The sequence below is a fragment of the Elephantulus edwardii genome, unplaced genomic scaffold, assembly GCF_000299155.1.
Source record: "Elephantulus edwardii isolate Elephantulus edwardi_28Jun2011 unplaced genomic scaffold, EleEdw1.0 scaffold00080, whole genome shotgun sequence".
Lineage (NCBI taxonomy): Eukaryota > Metazoa > Chordata > Mammalia > Macroscelidea > Macroscelididae > Elephantulus > Elephantulus edwardii.
The window spans coordinates 4330544-4353429 of NW_006399830.1; the positions used below are offsets into that span (position 1 = coordinate 4330544).

The 22886-nt window shown below is 43.3% G+C and overlaps 1 protein-coding gene across 4 annotated transcripts in view; it reads right to left on the reverse strand.

Moving 5' to 3' along the window:
* The window catches only part of RNF216 (ring finger protein 216), a 105430-nt gene that overhangs the window by 71500 nt on the left and 11044 nt on the right, over window positions 1-22886 (reverse strand). For all 4 annotated transcript variants that reach the window (XM_006889622.1, XM_006889620.1, XM_006889619.1 and 1 more), the window contains 7 exons: window positions 18069-18171; window positions 16382-16546; window positions 7233-7347; window positions 4470-4609; window positions 3595-3645; window positions 1717-1854; window positions 971-1119 (listed from right to left, as the gene is read on the reverse strand). In XM_006889622.1, the coding sequence (XP_006889684.1) occupies window positions 971-1119; window positions 1717-1854; window positions 3595-3645; window positions 4470-4609; window positions 7233-7347; window positions 16382-16465 (677 nt within the window). In that variant the 5' untranslated portion in view covers window positions 16466-16546; window positions 18069-18171. The remainder of the gene's footprint in view (window positions 1-970; window positions 1120-1716; window positions 1855-3594; window positions 3646-4469; window positions 4610-7232; window positions 7348-16381; window positions 16547-18068; window positions 18172-22886) is intronic.

Consider the following 22886-nt stretch of genomic DNA (forward strand, 5'->3'; position numbering starts at 1 on the left):
AAAAGAGGCAGTAAAACACACAGGAGACTGTCCTTTCTTCTCCTAAGTAGCATCTGGTAGATTTGAACCACATGCCTTTGGGAGTGCAGCGCAGTTTTTTACCACAAGTGGCCATTTTAGCTGTACTTTCCAAACTTCGAGCAGTTTTTTCTTACAGAATCACAGCCTTGAAAACCCTAAAGTGCAGTTCTGCACTGTCACATGGGGCCACTCTGAGTCAGAGAGGATTTGACGGCAACAAGGGCCTGGCTGAGAATTCCTGACACGCGTCCCTTTCCCTCCAACAAGCCAATGGTTGTGACTATCAGTCAAAAGGTTTTTAACATTAATAAGAAAACTTTTAGGGGAGCTCTGGTGGCCTAGTGGCAAGAAGCTGCAACTACAATCCCAGAGGTGCACAGTTCGAATCCACCAGATGCTCTGCCGGGGAAGGAGGGACAATCTCCTCCTGTACCAGTCAGATCTGATTTGACGGTACACGCACACAAAAATAATAAAATTTAAAAAAAATAAGAAAACTTTTGTTTTTCAGTAGCCCTAGTGGTATGGTGGTTCAAGGGCTGGGATGTGATCTTAAGACCTGTGATTCCTGTGGGAGAAAGATGTGGCAATCTGTTTCTACAAAGATTTTAGCCCTGTCCAAGCCTATGGGAGCTCCACAATAGTAGTCTGGTTTCTGGTTTTAAGCAAGAAGTGCCATGGAACCTAAGAGACACGGCTTTGCTGACTGTCTCCTTGGAAGTGCTCAGGGGCTCTGGTGGCACTGAGGTCAGTAGTCTGAACATACCAAGAGCTTCCCGGGAGAGACATTAGCGTTTCCTTCTGTAAAGTAAAGAGTCACAGGCTCGGAAACCCCATGGACAGCTGTACTCTGTGCTTGAGGGTCTCTACAAATCAGACTCAACTGGATGGCAGTGAGACTGCTGTTCTAGGATGGAAGCAATGGACGATCCCAACTCGGAGAGCTCACCTGACCAGCTCGTCGGCATAGGCAGCAGCGACCTCCTCCTCAGCTTTCCGCTCGTAGTATTTGTACAGGATGGTTTGAGGAAGCACCTTCTCCAGCTCGCTGGTTGGGAAGGAGCATGTGCAGCTGCCTTCCATGCAGCTGAGCTCAGACTGTAAAGAAACAGAGTGAAATAGAATTTCCAGTAAATGAAATGCCTCAGTGGTCACACACATCTTCAATAGGGGCAAATAAACAGAAGTCTGAGATGAGAGAGTAAAGAGTTCTCTGAAAAGAATCACACTTAAAACAAGGAAAATGAGGGGAGGGGGGCTCTGGTGGCAAGAAGGTGCACTGCAATCCCAGAGGTGTGTGATTTGAATCCACCAGATGCTGTGCTGGAAGAGGAACAATCTCCTCCTATACCACACAAATCGGATTTGACGGCGCACACACACACACAGTAATTAAATTAAAAAAAAAAAATTAAAAACACCCCCAAAACAAGGAAAATGTGAAACCACCAGAACGAAACTAAGGTGTTCCACAAGTCCTGGTCTGGTCTCATGGGGGAATGCTCCCCAAATGGCCTCTGTGAACATCCTGGGACGGAGTGGGACTCCTCCCACCAATAATACCCACAGTACTAAACAAAGAACTACAGTCAGACATGCTACCTCGCATGCTCCCATTTAGCAGAAGGAACTTCCACGAGGACTTTAAACTGGAGTCTGTGGAACAAGCATGAAGAGACATTACACATCTCTTACTTTTCCGGACCCGAAGACGGCCTCTTGAGCATATCGGATGAGACATTCCTTGCAGAACAAGTGCGCGTCTGCACACTGCGTCAGCTCCTCAAAGGGAAATTCCCCATAGCAGCAGCGGCATTCAATCAGCTGACCATCCTGTGCAGGCAGAAAGAAACACGGATGTCTATGCACGGAGGGGAGCCACTGTGCTTCTGCCTAAATGCATCCAGAAATAACAAGTACCTCTGAAGCCACAGCTATGACCAGCTGTTCTATGCTGTGCAAATCGAACTCAAGTTGCATTAACACACAGCTGAAGACATTCCCATACTCATTATTCGTCAGAGTACCTCTTCTAATGTTAGGACCTCTGCTGGCACAACAGTTAAGTACTTGGGGCCAATCAAAAGGTCGGTGGTTCCAGGGCCCAGGAACCTACGCAGCAGCTCTGCTGTGACATGGTATTGTCCAGAGTTGGACTAGATGGCCCTTAACAACAGAGGTATATATTTAAAGTCACATGCTATAAAACGCAGCACAGCAAGAAACATCTTTTTGTCGCACACTTACAGTCCTTAGAGAACATTCTTCACTGTGCATCTCTACCATCGTGGTTTTGAGTCATCACACAGTTTGGCTCATGCCATCTGCTTTCCTTACATCTAGAACATTTTTTGTTTCATTTGAACACTTCCTGGACAGTTATTAGAACCATGCCTCCCAGGTGCCAGCAGAGCTAGCATGCCTGTAACCACATGCCAGACATGCCTGCAAGAGTTAGATGTGTGAGATGTTATCCAAAAAGCTTCCTCAAGTAGGAATTTTCTCTTGTTAGGCAAGAATATGGGGAGGTTATGCCGAGAAGTTCATGTTGGTGAAGTTAACGTGAAGCATATCTTACTTAAAGGGCTCCTGATAGTTGCTAATGGAAACACGTCTCAAGGAGCATGAATAGATAGCAGTTTCAGTCCTTACATAAATTGCAATGATCAAAAGGTCCCCTGTTGGCCCCGTGGTTAAGGCAATCAGCTGTAAACTACAGTTACCAGTTCAAACCTTCCCGCTGCTGTGAGAGAAAGATGAAGCATGTTGCTTCCATAAAGATTTAAGCATTAAAAACCATCCTCTGCACTGCAATCTCAGAGCTGTGGGGTTCTAATCCACCAGGTGCTGGAGAAGCGGGGGCAATCTTCTCCTGTACTAGTCAGATCTGATCTGACAGTACACACACAAAATAATAAACCACTTCTCAAAAAAACTCAAAACAACCAAAAAAACCCCATCCTCAGAGGCAAGTCTACTTTGTCCTACAGGCTAAGAGTCGAAATCAACCTGCTGGCAACAGGTCTGGTGTGCAATGATTACTCTATTTACAAATTTCTTTTTATCCACTTCAAAAAAGACTGTTACATAAGGATGGCAAAAAAAAGGGGTTGTACAGCTCTTCCTTTTAATCTGTGAGAGGTATCTGAGTTCTAAACATTCTTCTAAGTTTCTTCAATGGATTCTAGGTAGTGATCTTAAACAACAGTATCTGTAAGCATTATCTTCCCTTGAATTCCGGTATCAAAGTCTTAATTGTGATGCTACAGCCCTGGAGGCATAGTCTGTAATCAAAAGGGTAACAGTTTGAATTCACTATTCTCTCCCTGGGAGGAAGAGGGGCAATCACCTCCTGTGCAGATTTACTGCTTCAGAAACCTGACAGGGTGTTAGCTGGGTTGGAGCTGGCTTTGTGCTTCATGTCTCTGATGTGGAACTCAGTTCAAATGCAAAGTCAGTCTACCAACATATCAACAGGTAGTTGAATAAAAATATACCCATCATCAAATTAAAGAAAGCAAACAGCCCAGAAAAGTACTCAGCATCAGTGAAGTGTGTGAGATGTCAGACTACCTTCTGATACTGTTCTTCATTCATCTGCAAGGCGAGCAAAAAGTCTTCATGCTGAGAAACAGAACAAAGATGCCACACACCCATTAGTACTCATCTCCACAAACAACTGAACATTACAGTATTTATCATACCTGCTGCAGTGACAATGTTTAAAAAAGTGTACCAAAAAATACTTTTTAAATGGACCAGAGGTGACTGGACCCCGATACACCCACACTCTATCAAACTCACTACTGTCAAGTCAGAGCTCACGCCCAGCTGGTTTCCCAGGTGGGACACACTACAGGAGTGCCCACCCACCTTCCTCCTCCAAAGCAGCTTGTGGATCTGAACCATCAGAGAGGTTCTGTGTCATAACTTCTGTGTCAGAAGTGCAACTCTTTACCCCCAGAGCTTCTTATACCACAGATACACAAAAATATAGTGAAACCTTTCCAACAGAGAAAGTGCTGCTGAATTTGAAAAGATCAACAGCCCATTAGAATAAGTGGCAGAAGTTCCAGAACTCATACAAAAAGGAGAGAAAGATCCTTAAAAGTGACAACATGCTTAACCTCATTCATTATAATGGGAACTCCGGTGGCCTACGGTAAGAAGATGAGCAGCCAACTCTAAGGCATGAGGTTCAAATCCACCAACAGTTCTGCAGGAGGCAGATGGGCAAACGCCTCTTAAAAACCTGTTCAAGGGTCAGCTATGAGTCAGTTCTGACTCAAGCAATGAGTTAGATTGATACCAGTAACAACAGGAGACAAGCCCAAGCCTGACAAAAGACTCTGTAAATGCTGTGAGAAACAGGCACTCTTGACATCACTGGTAAGAATATCGAACAGACAAACGCCAGAAACACCTACACCAGCGTGCATTGTGCTCACCTCGGCCATCTCCTTGACTTTCTGCTCATAGAACTCCTGCTCTTGCTGCACGGCTGGAAGGAGGGCATGGCGCTCATAGGACCTGCAATGCCGCCGTTTATTTTCTAGGAAGAACATCCTCTTCTCTATTTTCACATCACCTACAAGATAAAAGGCCATGAGAAATCATGCAGACAAATCCAGCCTGCACCTTCAGTCCTCTGTGGTCCACATCCCCCAACAACTCGCTGGCAGCAAGCCTCAGGGCTTTACTTGCATTGTTTACCCTCTGGGAGATCTGGGCTCCTTCCCACCCCTATAACCTACCAGAAACATCTTCCCTCCTGTTGTATGAAGAAGTGTTGTGTGTTCAAGGCTCTGCCAACACTGAACAGTGCTGATATTCCCCAACTCATGCTATAGTCTACTATCGACGGCAGTTTAGTTTAGTTCTAGGCATTATGAACAGGGCTGCTCAGAGCCTCTAATGGTGAACGCAAGTCCACATGTCTACTATAAAAAAGGGAAATACTAGATCATGGGATACACATATCCATGATGTTAGGAAATAATGTGAAGTTTTCCAAAGTGGTTGTACCAATTTACACTCTAGTTCCAGAAGCAGCGTACGTGAGTTCTAGTTGCTCTACCTCAGTATAACTGGACAGGTGTTCTACCCGGTAAAGAAACACTGCCATCATTCGAGAGGTGAAGACCAGGTGACACAGGCAAAGGAGGTGGTGCCAGCATAGGAGGTGACGCCAAAACTGAGTGGGGGTTTTTTTCCTCTCTTTTTTTAAGTCTTAATAGTTAGGCTGTAACAATGAAAACCATTTTTCATTAAACTTGGGTTACATGTATTAAGAGAATACCTCCAAGAATAATACCCTGCTCCAATTTACTTTCTGAACCTCCTAAAGTGCTCTAGGGGCTCTGGATTAAGTGCACGGGCACTGTTTCTTTCTAGGATGACAAAGATATCTGAAAATTGACTGTGCTGCTTGCACAACTGCGCATAGTTTCATCTTTTCCCACTGCACGCCTTTAATTCTTTTCCCGCTTTACTGTGCTGGCTACAACCACCAGAACCATGCTGACTAAAGGGCTTTGTTCCTGGATCTTAGAGGGAAAATGTTCAGATTTGCATGATTATGTATTTTGTTAGCTACAGGTGTTATCTAAATTGATGTTCAGTTTACATAAAGAAAATTGTGTAGTGATTAGCATTCAGGACCATAAAGGGAACATGGAAGAAACACTCTCCCTCTTGTACAATGCAAGTGTTTGAATGGAAAAGAAATGAAAAGGTAAACAATGGGATTCCAAGAGCAGCAGAAGGGTTCTTAGCTTACCTGCTACATAGGTGATGTGTACCTTTAAATCACAAATATTCAACCTTAGAATAAATTCATTTCCTTTCTTACTTCCAGTGTCCTAAGTCTATTACCAAGGTCAATTTAATGATAAGAATCTAAAATTGATGTATGTGATGAACAATGGGCCAAAATTAATAAAATGACTAAGCATAAGATAATGTTAACAAAACTGTGAGTAGGAGCGGTAGGTGACTTAAAAGGCTGCATGGATGAAAGACTAGCACTTAATGGAGGCCAATGGCGGGTCATGTTTTGAATTTAAAACGTGAATGCATTCTCAGTCTGCAGCATGGAAGCCCAGACTTGTCCCACTGTTCTTATGTAGAGCACTGGGTCGAGAATGCATCTCCCCAAGTGCTCAGAGCCACTGAAAAGTAGAGAGCAATGCACGTACGCATGCGTGCAGACTCTGAGACAGCGCTGAGGAAGACCTGAAGACACGGCAGGGAGTTCCATGATGGCACACAGAAAGGCACAATACAAGGGCAGAGCTTCTGGAAGGCATAGCTGACCAGTGTGCCGATGGCTGGCAAGGCTCAGCTGTCGATCCATTCAAAACTGAATTTAAAAAATGCCTTTGCAAAAAAAAAAATGCCTTTGCCTTTTCACATTTTGTCACAGACCACTGAACCCTACGCCTCAGAACAGCTCTATTTCAGCCAAGCTTCAAGGTCCTCAGGATCACAGCCTACACGCTAATAGAGCCTCATGGATTCTGTAGTTAGTCACACTCAAAAGTTATGATTACACAGAAATGAACCTCAGCCAAAACTTGTAAAATACAACCTCTTTCACCCCTTTGAAGTTACATCATCAGTGAAAACGGGATTTATCAGTATGTGGTCCCTTGAAGAGCTTTCTGTCTGTGCAGAAGCCCATTCTGAAGTGGGAACCCCAAAGTCCTCTTCCCATAGTGGTTCACTGAGCCCTGTGAAAAAGGGCTCAACCATGAGTCTGCATGGATTTTACCAGTGACACAGCTACTACATTTTTATGCAAACAGCTCTCAGGATACTGCAAGCCACACAACTCCCTTTGTGGGTGGTTTTCCTGAGTGCTATGTGTATTCCATGTGCAGACATGTAGCATGTCAAAAAAATAAAGCAATTTTCCCTGACCTTCAAGACCAATGTCATCACACCTAAGCTTAAAAGCTGCCCAAACCCTGTGGCACAAGAATTCGCTAACATTCACAAAATGTTTCTGACAAGGTGTGTTCAGGAAGCTGGCAACCGTGGCCACCTTCTGTAGCATGAGATGTGCTGGTGACAGTCTGTGAGGACCCCCCCCCATGGAGGAGCCAGTCAGCCCGTGATGAGCCTCCCAGGACTCGGCTTCGTCTACTGACTCTGAGGGGGAGGGGCTCAGGTCATTTTTATGTGTGACTGTAGCACACAGATTGCATTACCTTGTTCAAATTTGAAATCTATGTAAGAATACTGATTCATTTCTTTTCTTTTTTTCCTTTTTCCACTGGTTTCTGGCGATAGTTCCTGCCATTTTTTAATGGCATCAGAAAAGGCCTAAAAATTGACAAAGGGTAAAGTTATCACCAGGATTGGAGAATAAGAACAAATATGCAAGCCCCAAATTACCCTGCCTCCTCGTTTTAGCTATTTTTCCTGCATGTCCTGCAGAAATCTAAGTTCACTAACTTTACATAATAAACTGTTACAGCGGCAGAACCAAAATGCTTCCCTACAGATATAAAAGGTGACCTAAGAAGTAAAACTTGCCTAGCCCACCCAGTGCCATCGAGCTGATTCCTACTCCTGACAGCCCTCCGCCGAGTTTCTAAAGTTACAAATCTTTTTCATTAGACTGCTCATCTTTCTCCAGAGGCCTGGGGATGTGAAGCACTGACCTATCAGTTATAGCACCTAACGTACATCACTCCACTGCCAGGACTGTCTGTGAATAAAACCACTTCTCCCGAGCTAGCTCTGACTCACGTGATCGCACGCATGTCTGAGGAGAACTATGTTCTACAATGTTCTCAGAGGCTGAGGGTTTTCAGAAGCAGATGATCACGACTTTCTCTAAAGGCACCTCTGGATGAATTAAAATCACCCACCTTTCAATCAGTAATGAAGTACATAACTGTTCATGCCACTCAGTGACCCTGTCCTTTACTGTTGCTGTTGTTGACTGTCTTCCAGTCGAGCATGTTCATAGAGACCCTATGAACAAAAGCCTTGAAGCCCCTCTACAGCTATAGACATTTATCAAAGTTCTAGTTTCCAGAGGCTTGTTGTTTAGGAAGTGGATGCCACTCCTGCTTCCTCCTTTACTGAACACAGATTAAACCACAAATGACAGTAAGACAGTAATAAACATCTACCGTACTCCTTTCTCTTTTCCACCTTGCTACCAGGCCCTCCCTCTCCCTGTTCTGCAGCCAAGCTCTCACCCAAGATGGTGGTTACCTTCCTTATACTAATGACACTCTCATTCTATGTACAAACAAAAATTCCGACTTCCAGCCTTGTCTATTCAACGGCTCGATGGACCGTGTCTTCTTGGGTATCTCACAGGCCCTGCTGCTTAGCATGCTGGGAACCCAAAAGGAAGCAGAATCTTGGTCCCTGAAGTCAGCATTCCTGGCACTCCTTATCTCAGGGAATACCACCTCCGTCTGCTGCTCCCTTTAACTGACTCCTACACAGATGCCATTAGGCTTCTTACTACAGGCCTCTCATGCCCAGGAAGGCCCTCTGGAGACCTCTTGGTCTACACAAACCTAACTGACTAGGCAGTTTTCCTCTGTTCTGTAACATTACTGTTGTCGGAATTCACCTGATAGCAGGGAGTGTGTTCTGAGTTTTTGGTATACACACATCTATATGCTAATAAGCACAATTCTTGGGGCTTTCTGTTCATTATTTCTCACAGTCTCACAATCATACCCTGAAATAGGTATTATTTTATAGTAGAAGCAAGCAAAAATTACAGAAAAGTCCCTTGGCTGAACCTACAATTTTTTAAGGGCTACAATCTGAACTCCAGCCCGTCTCAGGACTAAAGCTCTTCATGGACAACACGGCAGCGTTTTCATACCTAGGATTCTGTGGATCTCGACGAGGAGCTGGTGGAGGGCCCAAGTCTCTGCTGCCTTCCCACCCCTCCCTTTCACAGCTTTTGATTTCTTCTTGGTGTAATTCCCACTACACCCAACTTTTCCCCCACAAATTCTTAAGCATCTTCCCCCCTTAAGTATCAATTTTATAGTCACATCATTGTACTCAATAGCAAGACTACTAATTTCTCCCAAGTTTCTCCTAAAAGTAAATACCTTAAGCTTTCACCAGAGCTACTTGCAAAACTAAGAGAAGTCGGCAAGACAGGTATTACAATTTAAATTTATAAATTGAGGTAACTGATGGCTTGGTGTCATGTATCAGCAAACAACGAACTGGGATGAGAACTCCAAGCTCCTGACTTAGCGGTAGTTTTCCAACTACCCCAAGACGCCATAAAACGTAAAGACTCGACAAGCTTACTGTGGTCCAAAGACTCATGTAACATCAACACTTCAACACAAACTGGAACTTCTCAAGTTACATTATTGTTGTGCACCATCAAGTCAGAATCCACTCATAGCTGACCCTCCAGAGGATTTTCAGAGGCAGTAAACCACACAAGAGGAAACTGACCATCTACCTCCTGCAGAGATCTGGTGGTTTTGAACCATGTGCCTTTGGGCTGGTAGTGCAACTCTTTACCATTAAGCCACCAGAGCTCCCTTCTCAAGGTACAGTAAAAAATGTCTGCAAATTTACAGCTGCATTGACAATCAGCAATGATCTTAATACTGACTAAAGGCCCAGGCAAGTACCAAATAAAATCAGACTGCAGAACCAGAATTCTTCTCTTTGGAGAATTGCTAGTCACAGTCACACTGAGGAGCTTCACAGGTACCAAGGGTATTTTCTCTTGACTTTGAACCTTGTCTCTCCTGCTCAGCTGACCCCTTTTCTGTGCATTTCCTAGGCAATCCTGCAGCTTGCTCTATTCACCACTTTTTTTTTAAAAATTATTATTAGTGTGTGTACCATCAAATCAGATTTGACTGGTACAGGAGGAGATTGTTCCTCCTTTTCCAGCAAAGCATCTGGTGGATTTGAACCGCTCACCTCTGGGATTGCAGTGCACCTTCTTGCCACTAGGCCACCAGAGCTCGCCTATTCACCATTCTTATAAGACATCGTCACACTGTATTTAATCATGTTTTCTCTCCAAGCAGAAAGCTCTGTGTTTGGGGTTCCGAGCATCCTTAGGGCCTAGCCTGGTAGTGACTGCACAGTAAGCACTAAAACCACCTAACAAGAGGAACATGGAGACAAGGGCTGTTCAAGAAAAAAAGACTCTTTGGCTGTTACTTGGCATCTCTCCCTCCCGCATGCTCACATTCACAAAGCTCAAGGTAATACCTACTCAAGATCACGAGTTCTGAGAATCAGATATAGATGGGTAAAATTCTGAGGACATCTGTATCTCTGGTCAAAGTTCCTTTAAGGGACGAAGAACTTGGAAATACTATCAATGGACACTTGGATGATGACAAAGAAATTGTGGGAAGAGACTGAGCTTGGAAGAGAAGTCAATTCCAGGGACGAAGACGGATCACCTGTACAGAGACAGAGATGACAGTGAAAACCAGGCCATGAGTGAAATCTAGGAAACTCAGAGCAGAAACCTTGAGAATGATGAGAGAGAGAGAAATCAAACCCAATGCTATTATGTTGATTCCAAGTAATAGTGACCCTACCAGGATAGGGACGTGGCTGCCAAGGCTAGAATCTGTACAGAAGCAAAACGTCACATCTTTCCCTGAAAACGCTAATAGATTTGAACTGCTAACCTCTCAGAAGTCAAGTACTTAACTATTTGCAAAGCCAAAGATCCTGAGTTAAAGAAAAGAGGGAGTTAGAAAGGATGACCCACTTCCTGTACCCATACACTCCACAAGGGAAGAGCTGGTGCACTGCTCACATACGTCTCCAGTGAAGGGCCTAATGCTGGAATCAGAGAGGAAGAGCACTTTTGTAGCAGAATTTTAAGAAAAATTCTAAGGGGTAATATCCACCTCATGATATCTGAGTGTGCAAATGCAGAATTCAATAGTAAGATCTAAAACACTGGGTATAACAAAGCATACAGGCAAAGGAAATCCCCAAAAAGGCACTGAGGCCAAATCACAGGATGACAGCTGTGCAGTAGGTGGAAAGACAACAAGAATGGGCTGGAGGAAGCGGAAGGCTCCGGGGAAAAATCCCCAGAGATTAACTGACAGGTTTAACAACATGCAATCACCAAAGCTGAGCAGCAAGTAGATTTCAACTCACGTGGCTACAGAGCACAAAGCAGAATCATCTCACCTGGTTTCCAAGGCTACAAGCTTTATGCAAGCAGAGTGCTTTATCTTCCTCCCCCAGAGCAGCTAGTGGGCTTGAACTAACAACCGTAACCAATGCATGAAAAATGTAAAAAGTGTCAAAAAGTAACAATTTTAACTTCATGACAAATATCAAGTCCAATAAAAGATATGGTATAACAGTATACAATTACCCAAGTAGGAAATATTACCATAGTCCTAAGAATGAAAACAGATTTAGGAAGAGCTGTGTATACACCGTTTGTATAGATGTTTGTGTGTTTGTTACCAAGACTAGAAGCCTCATCTACCATAAGAGAAAATGACAGTTTACAAAACAGATGAACTCAGTAAGCATATTTTTATACATACAGATGAAAAAAATATCAGAAAAAGTGTATGTTAAGAATTGAGAACTGGCTGCAACTACAATCCCAGAGGTGCATGGTTCGAATCCACCAGATGCCCTGCCGGGGAAGGAGGGACAATCTCCTCCGGTACCAGTCAGATCTGATTTGACGGTACATGCACACAAAAATTAAAAAAAAAAAAAGAACTGAGAACTGTCTCTAAGAAGGAGCAGGTGAGAAACAGAAAGGCTTTCTGAAAATTCATTTCAGCATTGTTTTTGAGATTACAAAAAAAAAGACTTGGATAAAAAGCACTGTGAGCTGTAGAGTTTAAGGCTTTACTTCTGAGTCAGTCAATATAAACAGAACTGAGGCACTGTCTTGTCCCTAGCGAGCCAGCTGATTGGGAACCAATCTTTAGGCCCTGAGATCCCGGAGCTATGCGGAGCACACCTAGAAAGCCATGAGCGCCACAGAAGCTGAGACCGTCGACATTCTGATAACAAGAGAGGGTGGCTGCTGAGGCTGCTCGCACACAACCAAATACATCATGGAATCTGGTTTCCTGGTCTGGAGGCTCCCGGCGTTAGTTCACACGATACCCTAGTTAACTGGCCTAACACCTAATGGGTAATACAGTGCCTTGGGCCATAAAAGTTCGCAAGCATCCATCCACAGTACAACTGGTCTTTCTCAGCCTGGAGAAATGAGGACAAATGGAACACGAAGCTGCCTGCCTCCATGAATAACTGCTCCACACTGATCCAAGACAAGAACAACTGGTTGGTGCTCAACTGTCATCACTAAATGAATTTATAAAAGATTATTTTTTTAAAAGCAGAAAAACAATCTAATCAAGGGGAGGAAAATGTCAAAGAGAATTTCAAATTTCAGGGACCTAGGGAGCTCTGGTGGCCTAGTGGCAGGAAGCTGCACTGCAATCCAAGAAGTATGCGGTTCAAATCCACCAGATGCTCTGCTGGAGAAGGAGGGACGATCTCCTCCTGTACCAGTCAGATCCAATGTGACGGTACACACACACAAAATAATAAATTTTTAAAAAAAATTCAGGGACCTGAGACTTTTCTGAAGCCTCAAGGCTAGATGATTCCCTGATCCTATTGTCCTGACATGATCTTTAAGTCTGATGCCACAAATACTCCCTGATGTTCTCTTAACCCAACAGTGAAGCTTAACTCATAAAAAAGTCTGCATTTCAAGATACTTCTGGGGACTATTTATATAAGATAAAATTATCAACTCATCATTCAACTCAACTTACTGGAAGGGAAGAGACTGACCCATCTTTGTCCTGCAGAGCAGCTAGTGGATCCAAACCACCAGAGTGTGGTCTCGGGATTAGTTTGACTCTCTACTGGCTACGCCACCAGAACTCTCTACACTGACAACGGAAACCTGAAAACAAAAACTTAAGAGAACACTTAGCTTATATCACCAGAAGAGGACAACTAAGATAAGGATAAAAATGGCTGCCCAACCCTATATGGGCTCAAAAGGACAAAAGCAACTTGAAACATAAGAAAACTTAGGGAACAGTAAGCTTCTGAATATGAGAGGAACCAGTTAGCAAGAGAGAGGGTGAGAAAGACTACTGGAAGAAATAATGTCAGTGAATGTCATAGACTCAATTGAAAACTACTGTACTGACGTATGTCCTGCTGTGTATATTCTCAAAAATAAAATAAAAATGGGGAAAAAAACAGTGAAGCTAATGAAATCTACACACCTGCAAACGTGTGTGACCCCATTAGAGCAGAGAGCAACTGGACCTGCGCTGTATCAGGGAATGACATGTACTATTAACTCATGCATCCTCACGCCAGCCACGTTAACAAAGCCATCGTGTACTCAAAATACAATCTCAAAGCACAGAGCAACAAGCAGCAGAACGGGAAATGAAATCTGCAGGCAGTGGGAAAGAAACAAAAAAATTCAAACCAGAGCTGGAATAAGATTCTAATCTAGAAACAGATAAATGAGAGAACAGAGGAAGCAGATGGATGGCACTGTGGCAGTGCCACCAACAACTAAAATCTCATTAGAAAAATGTAATTCAATTCCAAATTATAATGATCCTACAGGACAGAACAGAAATTACCCCCGGGTTTTCCAAGCTGTGATTTCTACAGAAGAAAGACTCCTCCATTCTTCTCAGGAATAGCCATTCCTGAGTGGATTAGAATTGTTGTCAGCAGTTCAACCCTTAGTCGATTCACTGTGCTGTCCGAACTTCCTTTCAACAAACAAGAGTCAATAAATACAACCGAGGGAGGGGAGAAATTAGCTATTAAATGAGAGCTAAGTAGCACACAAAACATTAAAGAAAAGTATTTTTTTGCTACACCTTGAGAGAAATTAAAACACTGGCTGATTTTGATAATGTTAAGAAATCAGTACTAAGTATATTAAGTTCTAGTAATTATATATTGATTTAAAAAAAAATCTTGTACTGCAATCCCAGAAGTACATGGTTCAAATCCACCAGATGCTCTGCCGGAGAAGGAGGGAAAATTTCCCTCCTGTACCAGTCAGATCTAATTTGACGGTACACACACAACAATTAAAAAAAAAATCAATCCTGGGGAGAGGGGGTGAGTAGAGAGAAAAGTACAACAATGAATGACTGGAAACCCCAAGTCTCTGTAAACTTTCATTAAAATTAAGTTTTTTAAAAAATCCCAAGCTTTTAAAAATACATACTAAAATGCTAATGGAGAAAAACAAAGAAAAGTGTTTGCAACAGTTTTCAAAACAATCTGGTGATAAAGACGGGAAGTGTATATACAAACCAACAAGACCAATGGCCAATACAACCCTAACAAAACCCCACTGGCATGGGGTCAGCTTTGACCGAGTGACCCTGCAGGGCAGACAACAGCTCCAAAGGACTCCATCGCTATGGCTCTCACGAAGCCGACTGCCTCACCGTCCCTCCATGGAGTGGCTGGTAGGTTCAAACTTTTAACCTTCCACTATCAACAAATGACTGGGTTGAGAACTGTGGTACATTCCCACAGTGGACTATGCAGCACTCAGGAGCAATGATTTTGAAAAATATTATATAACATGGGAGAGGCTAGAGAGCACTATGCTGAGTGAACTACATCAAGCACATAAGAACAAATACTGTGTAAGACCATGGTTGTTAAAAAAAAAGGTACCTAGTGAGATCTGTATGGACATACAAAGAGGGAAGGAGAGGGGCCAGGGGGCTGAGGTGAGGACGGGAAGGGGGGAGATAAATTATGAGGTCAAAGAGCTTGATGGGTGGAGGGAGAAGGGGGGAGAAGGACAGATGTGAATGAAGAATTTAAAAAAACCCCAAAACACTCCACAATGAGTTATCAACCTTCTAGCCAGCAGCCTTATGCTTAACCCACAGCAACCAGCAGCCCCTCTGCTGAAGAACAGACAAAACAAAACTGGGCGGAAGGTGATAATTACTGAAGCTAAACGATGAGTACTTGGGGGCTTGTTAAAATAAAACTTGAGTTTTATTTAAGAAACTCCAAGGTCCCAGACAGAGGGAGAGAAAACTGTAGAACAAAATTCAAATTCCTAAAAAGGCAGACTTACTGCTCCTAGAGAAATGGGTGGAACCTCCAAGATTATGGCTCTTAGACCAGAACTCACTCCTTGGGATCACTTTACAACTCAGCCAAAAAATAGGAGGCCGTAAGTGAGCAATGGTATCCGTGAGGAACATGCACCTCAGAACACTGAATGACAAAAGATGCAAAAGGCAGCATTTGCTGCAAAGTCAAAACTAGAAAGCAGCAGGGGTCAGGAAAGCCGGGTACACGCAAAGAGGGAATCTCGGGAAAAGAGTGGGGTGCTGATCCACTGAGAGATGGACCCAAGGTCATGGAATGAGCGCCATACACACTGTTAAAATGGAAGCTACCTTGTCCTGGAAACCTTCCCCTAAACCACAGCAAAACATGTAAAACAAATTAATCCAGGAAGGGAGCTCTAGTAGCCTAGGATGAAGAATTGTGCTGCATTTCAAAAAAACTGCGGATTTGCTCCACTGGAGAAAGCGGGACAATCTCCACTGTGGGATGCAGTGCCTCTGGAAAAAGGTCAGCTACAGGTTGGTAACGGCTCAACAGCAAACAATAAACATATTTGTCCTTCGGAAAACAAATCTGTATGCTGGAAATCCCAAGAGTAAGAGCTAGAATCCAGAATTTAACAGCAGCTGAGACCAAACACAGGGCTGGGCTGGGGCTCCTATCCCAGGTCCAGAGGACTTCAAGAGGCAAGGGGAGCTGAGTGAGTGTGTTCTCAGTAACAGCCAGCACCTGTCTAAGCCTGGGACCATCTTTAAGTTGGTATTTTAAGGCACCAGGAGAAAAAAATGGGAGCCACTCCTTTCAGTAACTGTTGTTCTGTTCTGGGTCCAAACAGTGCTCCCGGGATGCCACTGTGCCCCCAACCTCTTTGCAGCTCTCCCCTCAGGTAACTGACAGGCAGGTCACCTAAGAGGACTGAGCAAGCTAATCTGCATCAGGAATCCCCTCAGCCAGGGGCAGGACAGAAACCTCTAGCCCTCAACCCTGAATCCCACTGGGGAGTGGGTTCCCCTCCACATCTCCAAGGCCAGACCACAACCTAGCTCTGTCAGTCAGCACTGCTTTCCCCACCACTCTTCCTCCTCAGTAAATACCTTCATTTCCCTTTACCCTGACAAACTCCTTAGCTCTCTGCCATCATAAACCAGCCCCATTTCTGCCAGCTGACTCTTCGTTCTGATCTCAAAGGAAGGAGCAGCCAACAGGTGTGACCCCACAGGAAGCCCCAGGAGAGCACCTTTCGGGTGATTGCATAGTGTCCTTTGAGCTCATGCAGGGCCCACTTGATGTCCTGACTGCTGAGCATTTTGAAGTCGGCCATCAGGAGGTCAGCAGCTTGGATGAAGCAGCGCTGGTCAAGAGGAGCCAGTTTAGAATAGTCAAAAAAGTCTATTTTAGGCAACTGGAATGAGAGAGAGGCATAACATTAGTGGTTACACTATCCATTTCCCCCCAAAAAGGACAGGGGAAAAGTTACAGAATCTTAGAAAAGTTATTACAATAGCATTTTAATTTTTCACAAACACTAAAATAAAGCCCATAGTGATCAGAATGAAAATGTCCATGAGAAGCAGTCAGTCTTTGGCAAGATGAAGGGGGCTCCAATTTAGTTTGGCTGGAATCAAGAGCTGATATCCAGGGGTTTGAATCCAATGTTTCTGGTATTACTTTCCCATCAAGTGTTTAGACAAAAATTAATTTTATTCTTGCCACAGAATAGGGAAAGAAAGAGACCGTGAAACCAATCTGTCTGCAGCACAGGGATCAAGTGACAAAGCCCAGAGAAGTGACTCTGAACTAATTTTTCTTTATCAGCTAACATACCAAATGCTAGTTTTGACTACAAATTGAGGGGAGTGATAAAGGTTTTTTAAGATCCACCTACTTACATCTCACCTTCAGGATCTGTTAACATAGGTGTAGGCCCTGTATATAAACATTACATCAAAAGGGGCAAAAACCCCAATAATCAGATACTGCATTTAGGCTAATCAGGGGCATACTGAAACATTTCTCAGGGAAAAGTGTGTATTGATGTTTACAATCTGCTTTGAAATGCCTTATAAAAACAAGCACTAGTGAACACGATAAAGGACCGCAGCAAAAAGCAACTGAGCAGCATAAAACACACTCAAATTCTTTGTCAGAGAGTTAGAACCAACTCGGAGCTGACTCTCCACGGGGCTTTCGGGGGCACGACTGCAGAGGAGGAGACTGCCCAGCCTGCTCTCCCAGATCTGCTGGAGGACTTGATCCTTTGGGTTAACAGTGGAATTCCCTGCGGACTCCGCCAGCAGGGCTCCAGCAGGAAGCCATTCCAGGTGAGATCCCTTCAACTTTTCGGTATTTTTATAATTACTCTAACAAAATATTAAAACATCTAAAATGATGAATCCTGGTTAATTTTTGTTCCAACTGAGGAACATGCTTTGTGGGACTGAAGATATTACATCTTTTTTTAAATTGTTCCGGGAAATGGGATACAAAGATCGATAGATGTTAAATACAAAATTTAGCAAGGTTCAAAATGTTCCAATACTATCCTCAAAGTGAAACCAGAATGCAGTTTTTTAAAGGCTGAGTTACCTGGAAGGTTAACCAGAATGAGCAAATAATCAAGTGGAAGTACTGGAATGAGAGACTCAAAAGAGGCGCAGAGAGGTCTTCCAGGAGCCTGATGGAGGAGGCACTGTAAAGAATCCAAAGTGCACAGAAGTGTGGCTGGCTCTCCTCCCTGAGCACAGCTCAGTCGGTTAAGACATTCAGTAGCCATGAAAGGTACACGCTGCCTTTGTTCCAGAAACGGACATTAAGTTCCCAGCAGGCCTCCATGCATATTTCTCCTGCTATAGTTTGAAATGTCTGGTGTTGAGAAGGGCAGAATATTTGTAGGTAGAGACAGAAAACAAGAACCCAAAACTCGCCTTTATCTCGTCTTGGCTGGCAAGAAGGCTGCTGCTGGGGTTTATGATGACTCTATCTTCTCTCTTTGGATAATCTGGGTTTTCCAGAAGAAAGTTACAAAGTCTGCAAAAGTAAAATGATGTTATTCTCATTGTGGTTGTTGTGGACTGCCTTCAAGTCGAGCATCACTCATAGCGACCCTGTGAACAAAAGGCCTGGAGCTCCTCCACAACCATCGACATTGATCAAAATTCATAGAGTTTCTAGAGGCGAGTTGTTTAGGAAGTAGATGCCACTCTGCTTCAAAATCTCTCTCCTTTCTATGGATTCTATTGCAATATTCAAATAACAAGTCCAAGTCACATACTACAATTGACTGCTCAAGGAAATACATCTTTGCAGCACAGAAAAATGAAACAAATGGATAAACAATACCAATGACATTACTGTTCTATTTTTTGCTGGTTGGTTCAACAAATAATGAACACATCTTAAAATCACTAAAATGATAATTGGTCAAACTATGAAAACAAGAGAATATGGATGGGAAGCATCTACTACCAGTTAAGAGAATCAGAATTTATAATTTTAAGTTTGCCAAATAAAACAATAGTCTCAGAATTTTCCACAGCACTTCTGTAATCCTGCGCTCTGGTCGCCCAGGTCAAGGAGTCACACAGCCAATCTAGGGCAAGAGGTGTGACTCTACCAGGTGCTCTGAGGGGAAAAGGATCTTTGCCATTTACAGCCTCTGGAAATTCAGCCAGGAGTTGGTTCTGACTCATGGCAATGAGAGAGATGAACTCTAATATCCATCTCATTTATGAGCAATGTGCAAGAGCCCTGGTGGTGTAGGACAGATGGTGTCAGGCTGTTAACCATAAAGTCTGCCATTCCAGTCCAACAGCCCCCTCATCAGGAGAAAGATGGGCAAGCTCTGCCATATACTTTACAGCCTCAGAAATCTGACAGAAGTCAAAACTGACTTGAGTTTGAGTTTCAACCTGTAACAAACACAAAGGAGTAAAAAGATGACCTCACAGTGATGAGGAAAAGATCTGGGGATAGGCCACACTAGTCACATAAAGGCAAGACAGCAGTTCCTTCCTGTGCTCCTGTAGAGTCTCGTGTGACCATTTCCCTTCCCAGATGCCACACTTTATCACTCCTCACCGGTCTCCCTTAAATTCATTTCTCCCTAGTTCCAAGGACATTAGTAACAGTAAGAGAGGAATCTTGAGACAGCTCCGCAGAAGACTGTAGAGAAGAGATGCCTTAGCCACCTGCTGGCTCATCAAGTGCTTGTGCCGTGGGACTGGCACATGGGGAGGGACATTTACTCAGCAATGCCCTACAAACCCCAACCATGGCCCTGCATCACTGCCCTCTCCCTCTCTTACCCCCACGACAATCTGCAGATCTAGCTGCTTTTCCTCAACCATGACATTCAGGATTCTGACACGCCTATGCTCTGTAAGTTCTCACCTGCCTTATCAGCACAGCCTACTCAAGCTACCAGAACGTAAAGCCAGAGGTCCAAGCCAAAAGCCACACAACTAAACGTGCCAAGCTGAATTCAACTTACAGCAGCCTCACAGGAGAGTAGAGTAGAACGCTGGACAGGTTTTCTGAGGCCATAATCTTTATGGAACCGAACTGTTCCATCTTCTCCTGAGGAGACTTTCAGTTAGCAGGTGAGTCCTTAACCCTGCACCAGCTTTTCTGAAGGCTCAAAATGAGAGGCCGTGGGAGAAACCTCTTGCCACATTATAGTTACAAGACATGGAGAACAAATCCTGGCAGAAGACTTCTGAGCATATTTTTCTTTAAAAGGTAGAGCTGTGCTGAAGGTACTGCTAACTGGAGGTAAGAGGTTCGATCTCACCAGCCTCTCCATGAGACGAAAGGGGTTAATAGTAGGCTTCTATAAAAATTTTGAGCCTTGGAAACCCTAACAGGTCCTGTTGGAATCAACCTGGCCGCAGTAGTTCATATAATAAGAAATGCTAGTGGTACAAAAGGTTAAGTGCTTGGCTACTATCCAAAAGGTTGGCAGTCCAAATCCACCCAGTGCTCTGATGGAAACAGGCCTGGTGGTTTGGTCCTATAAAGACTGCTTCCTAGTCGACCAGACTTCCTACTCCGAGACACTGAAGTATTGCAGGTCAAACAACTCCACAGCATCTATCCAGACAACCAAGTGGGGTACACCGTGGGTAACATGGTTCTTAGAGGGCCGACCTGAGCATCTCTCACACTGGAAGACTCTGGAGGGAATCTGCTTTCACACAGCTCCTTACACAAGGATACCACACCACTGCTACAAACCAGTCCAAAGGAGGACCAGCTCTTCTTCTTCAGAGCTGTGGCCTCAAACAGTCTGCTAACTGGCCAACAAACTCTCAGGTAATAGGCATCTGGGATAAGATAAGAAGGCCAGCAGAAAGAATCGTTTTTGAGAGAATGGTCACCCATAGGCTAATAAGCTAAGCCAGTGGTCTTCCATCAGACGCATGGTGTTGGAAGAGTCGAGTGTTACGTTCTAAACTTGATTTTTCATTCTTTAAAACATGCCATTTTGTCTTTCCTAAATATCTATCAGATGGCCTAGAGGCAAGAAGCTGCACTGCAATCTCGAAAGCACGCGGTCTGAATGCATCAGATGCTCCACTGGAGGAGGGGCAATCTCCGGTAGCAGTCAGACCTGATTTGACAGTATACCAAAAAACCACCCCATATATTATGTCAGGGAAGAAGGGTAGGATTTGTAATTTCCCTTTAAAATTTACATATTTTAGTGGTACTTCTACCACACGGAGCACTGGCAGTGTAGCTGGTGGGGAGCTCCATTGCTATTTCAAAGGCCATGCCTCTCCGGTGGTTCAAATCCAAAAACTTCAAGACAGAAAGATTGTTCAAAAACTGATTTACAGTTTTTTAACTTCAATAGACAGTCAGTTCTGACTCAGTGAGGGAATTTTTTAATGAAAAGAGCTCCAGTTTACAGTGGTCAATTACTGAGTTGCTGATAGAAAAATAAGAGGCCGGAACACCAGTCACCTGGAGGAGGAAAAATGAGGCTCTCTGCTCCCATAAAGATTTACAGTATCAGAAATGCTACAGGACAATGCTACTGTCCCACAGGGTCACGGATGGAGTCAAAATTGACTCAAAAGCAATGAATTTTGTTTGTTTTTTCCTCTTACCAATTAGATTTTCAATAATATAAAGAACTTCACAAATGGAAAATCAGATGTACTCACTTGGAACTGTCAAAATTCTTATTTAATGCCACCTCTACCTTTCCTTCCATTTTCTTCTGATGCTTCCATTATCATTTACTATTTTGCCCATAGAAGAGCAACAAAGGACTTGAATTTGTTCGTTAGTTCTTTCAGCTTGAGAAATGCCCAGCTTAATATTCCCTTTTTGTTTTCTAATTTCAGCTACTTGCACATTTTAACAGTTTGTGTTCTCAAGCTTCCCTTTAAAATCTTCTGATCAATTCTCTTCAGCATGCTTTCCCTTTGATTTGGTCTCTTGATGTTCTAGTACAAGCTTCAGAGTCTCTTCTGACTCTTATTTCGGTCTCTTCTTTCATTTCTTTGTAATGACCTGCTTTCTTCATGGATGATGTTATCCCATGATTCATCTAGTCTATGTTCAATCCATCTTCCTTCTAGAGATGTTTTATAAATTCAAAGGGAATAGATTCAAGGTTGTACTTTGGTTTTCATGGTCTTTTTATTTTCTTCATCTTTTTTTGAACCTGTATGTGAATAACTGGTAGTCACTTCCACAATCAGACCCTGGCCTTGTTTTGACTGCTGATTCTGAGTTTATCAGTCGACTCTGTCCAAAGATGTAGTCAGTATCATTTTACTTAGATCTACAACACTGATGGTAGCAGCAACCAAGAAACTGAAAGACATATATGACAATGGGGAAATGTGCTTGTTGGGTTTATTTGTTTTTTTTCTTTAATTTTTGTGTGAGTGTACCGTCAAATCAGATCTGACTGGTACAGGAGGAGATTGTCCCTCCTTTTCCCGGCAGAGCATCTGGTGGATTCGAACCGTGTACCTCTGGGGAAATGTGCTTGTTAAAGACCTCTCCAAGAGTAAAAAGAGCAATGCTATCAGTTTAAAAATTTAAGATGCACATGACCCATGACAGTTTTTTCAATAAGTTGGAGAGTGAATAAAAATTATAGAAGAATCAATGTCCCTCAGTTGTGGTGTTGAAGAAAAGTAGGCTGTGAACTGTCGAAAGAGCAAGTGAATTTTCCTTGGAAGAAATGCAATCAGGATGCTCCTTAGAAACAAGAATGGTGAAACTCACATCACATACTTTGGACATGTTGTTAGAAAGGTTAACTTGAGAAAAGATACCATGCTGAGAAAGGTAGAGAGTCAGAAAGAGTGAGGACGATTTAATGGACTGACGTGATGACTGTAACAATATGCTAGAACATGCCAGAGGTCGTGAGAATGGTACAGGACAGGGAAAGGTTCTGATCTGTGTTCAAAGGGTAGCTATGAGTGGTAAAGACAGCACATAACAACAATTAGCAACAGAACTTCCCATGGACAGATGATTAAGGACAAGACTTAACTCCTACAGACACAAGGTACAACTCAATTTACTCTACCAACTGCAGCTGATCATAAAGGTAGCTGGACTGCCTGCCAGAAGTCAAGTGTAGCCTACCAATCAATTTATATAATTTTCTGCTTGATCTGACGTGACAAGCTAAGTTTCCCAAAATTTTATCCCTGGATAGATGCTATTGCTGCTTCTGTGACGCAATTTAAGTTGCATTACAATGTGAGTGAAAG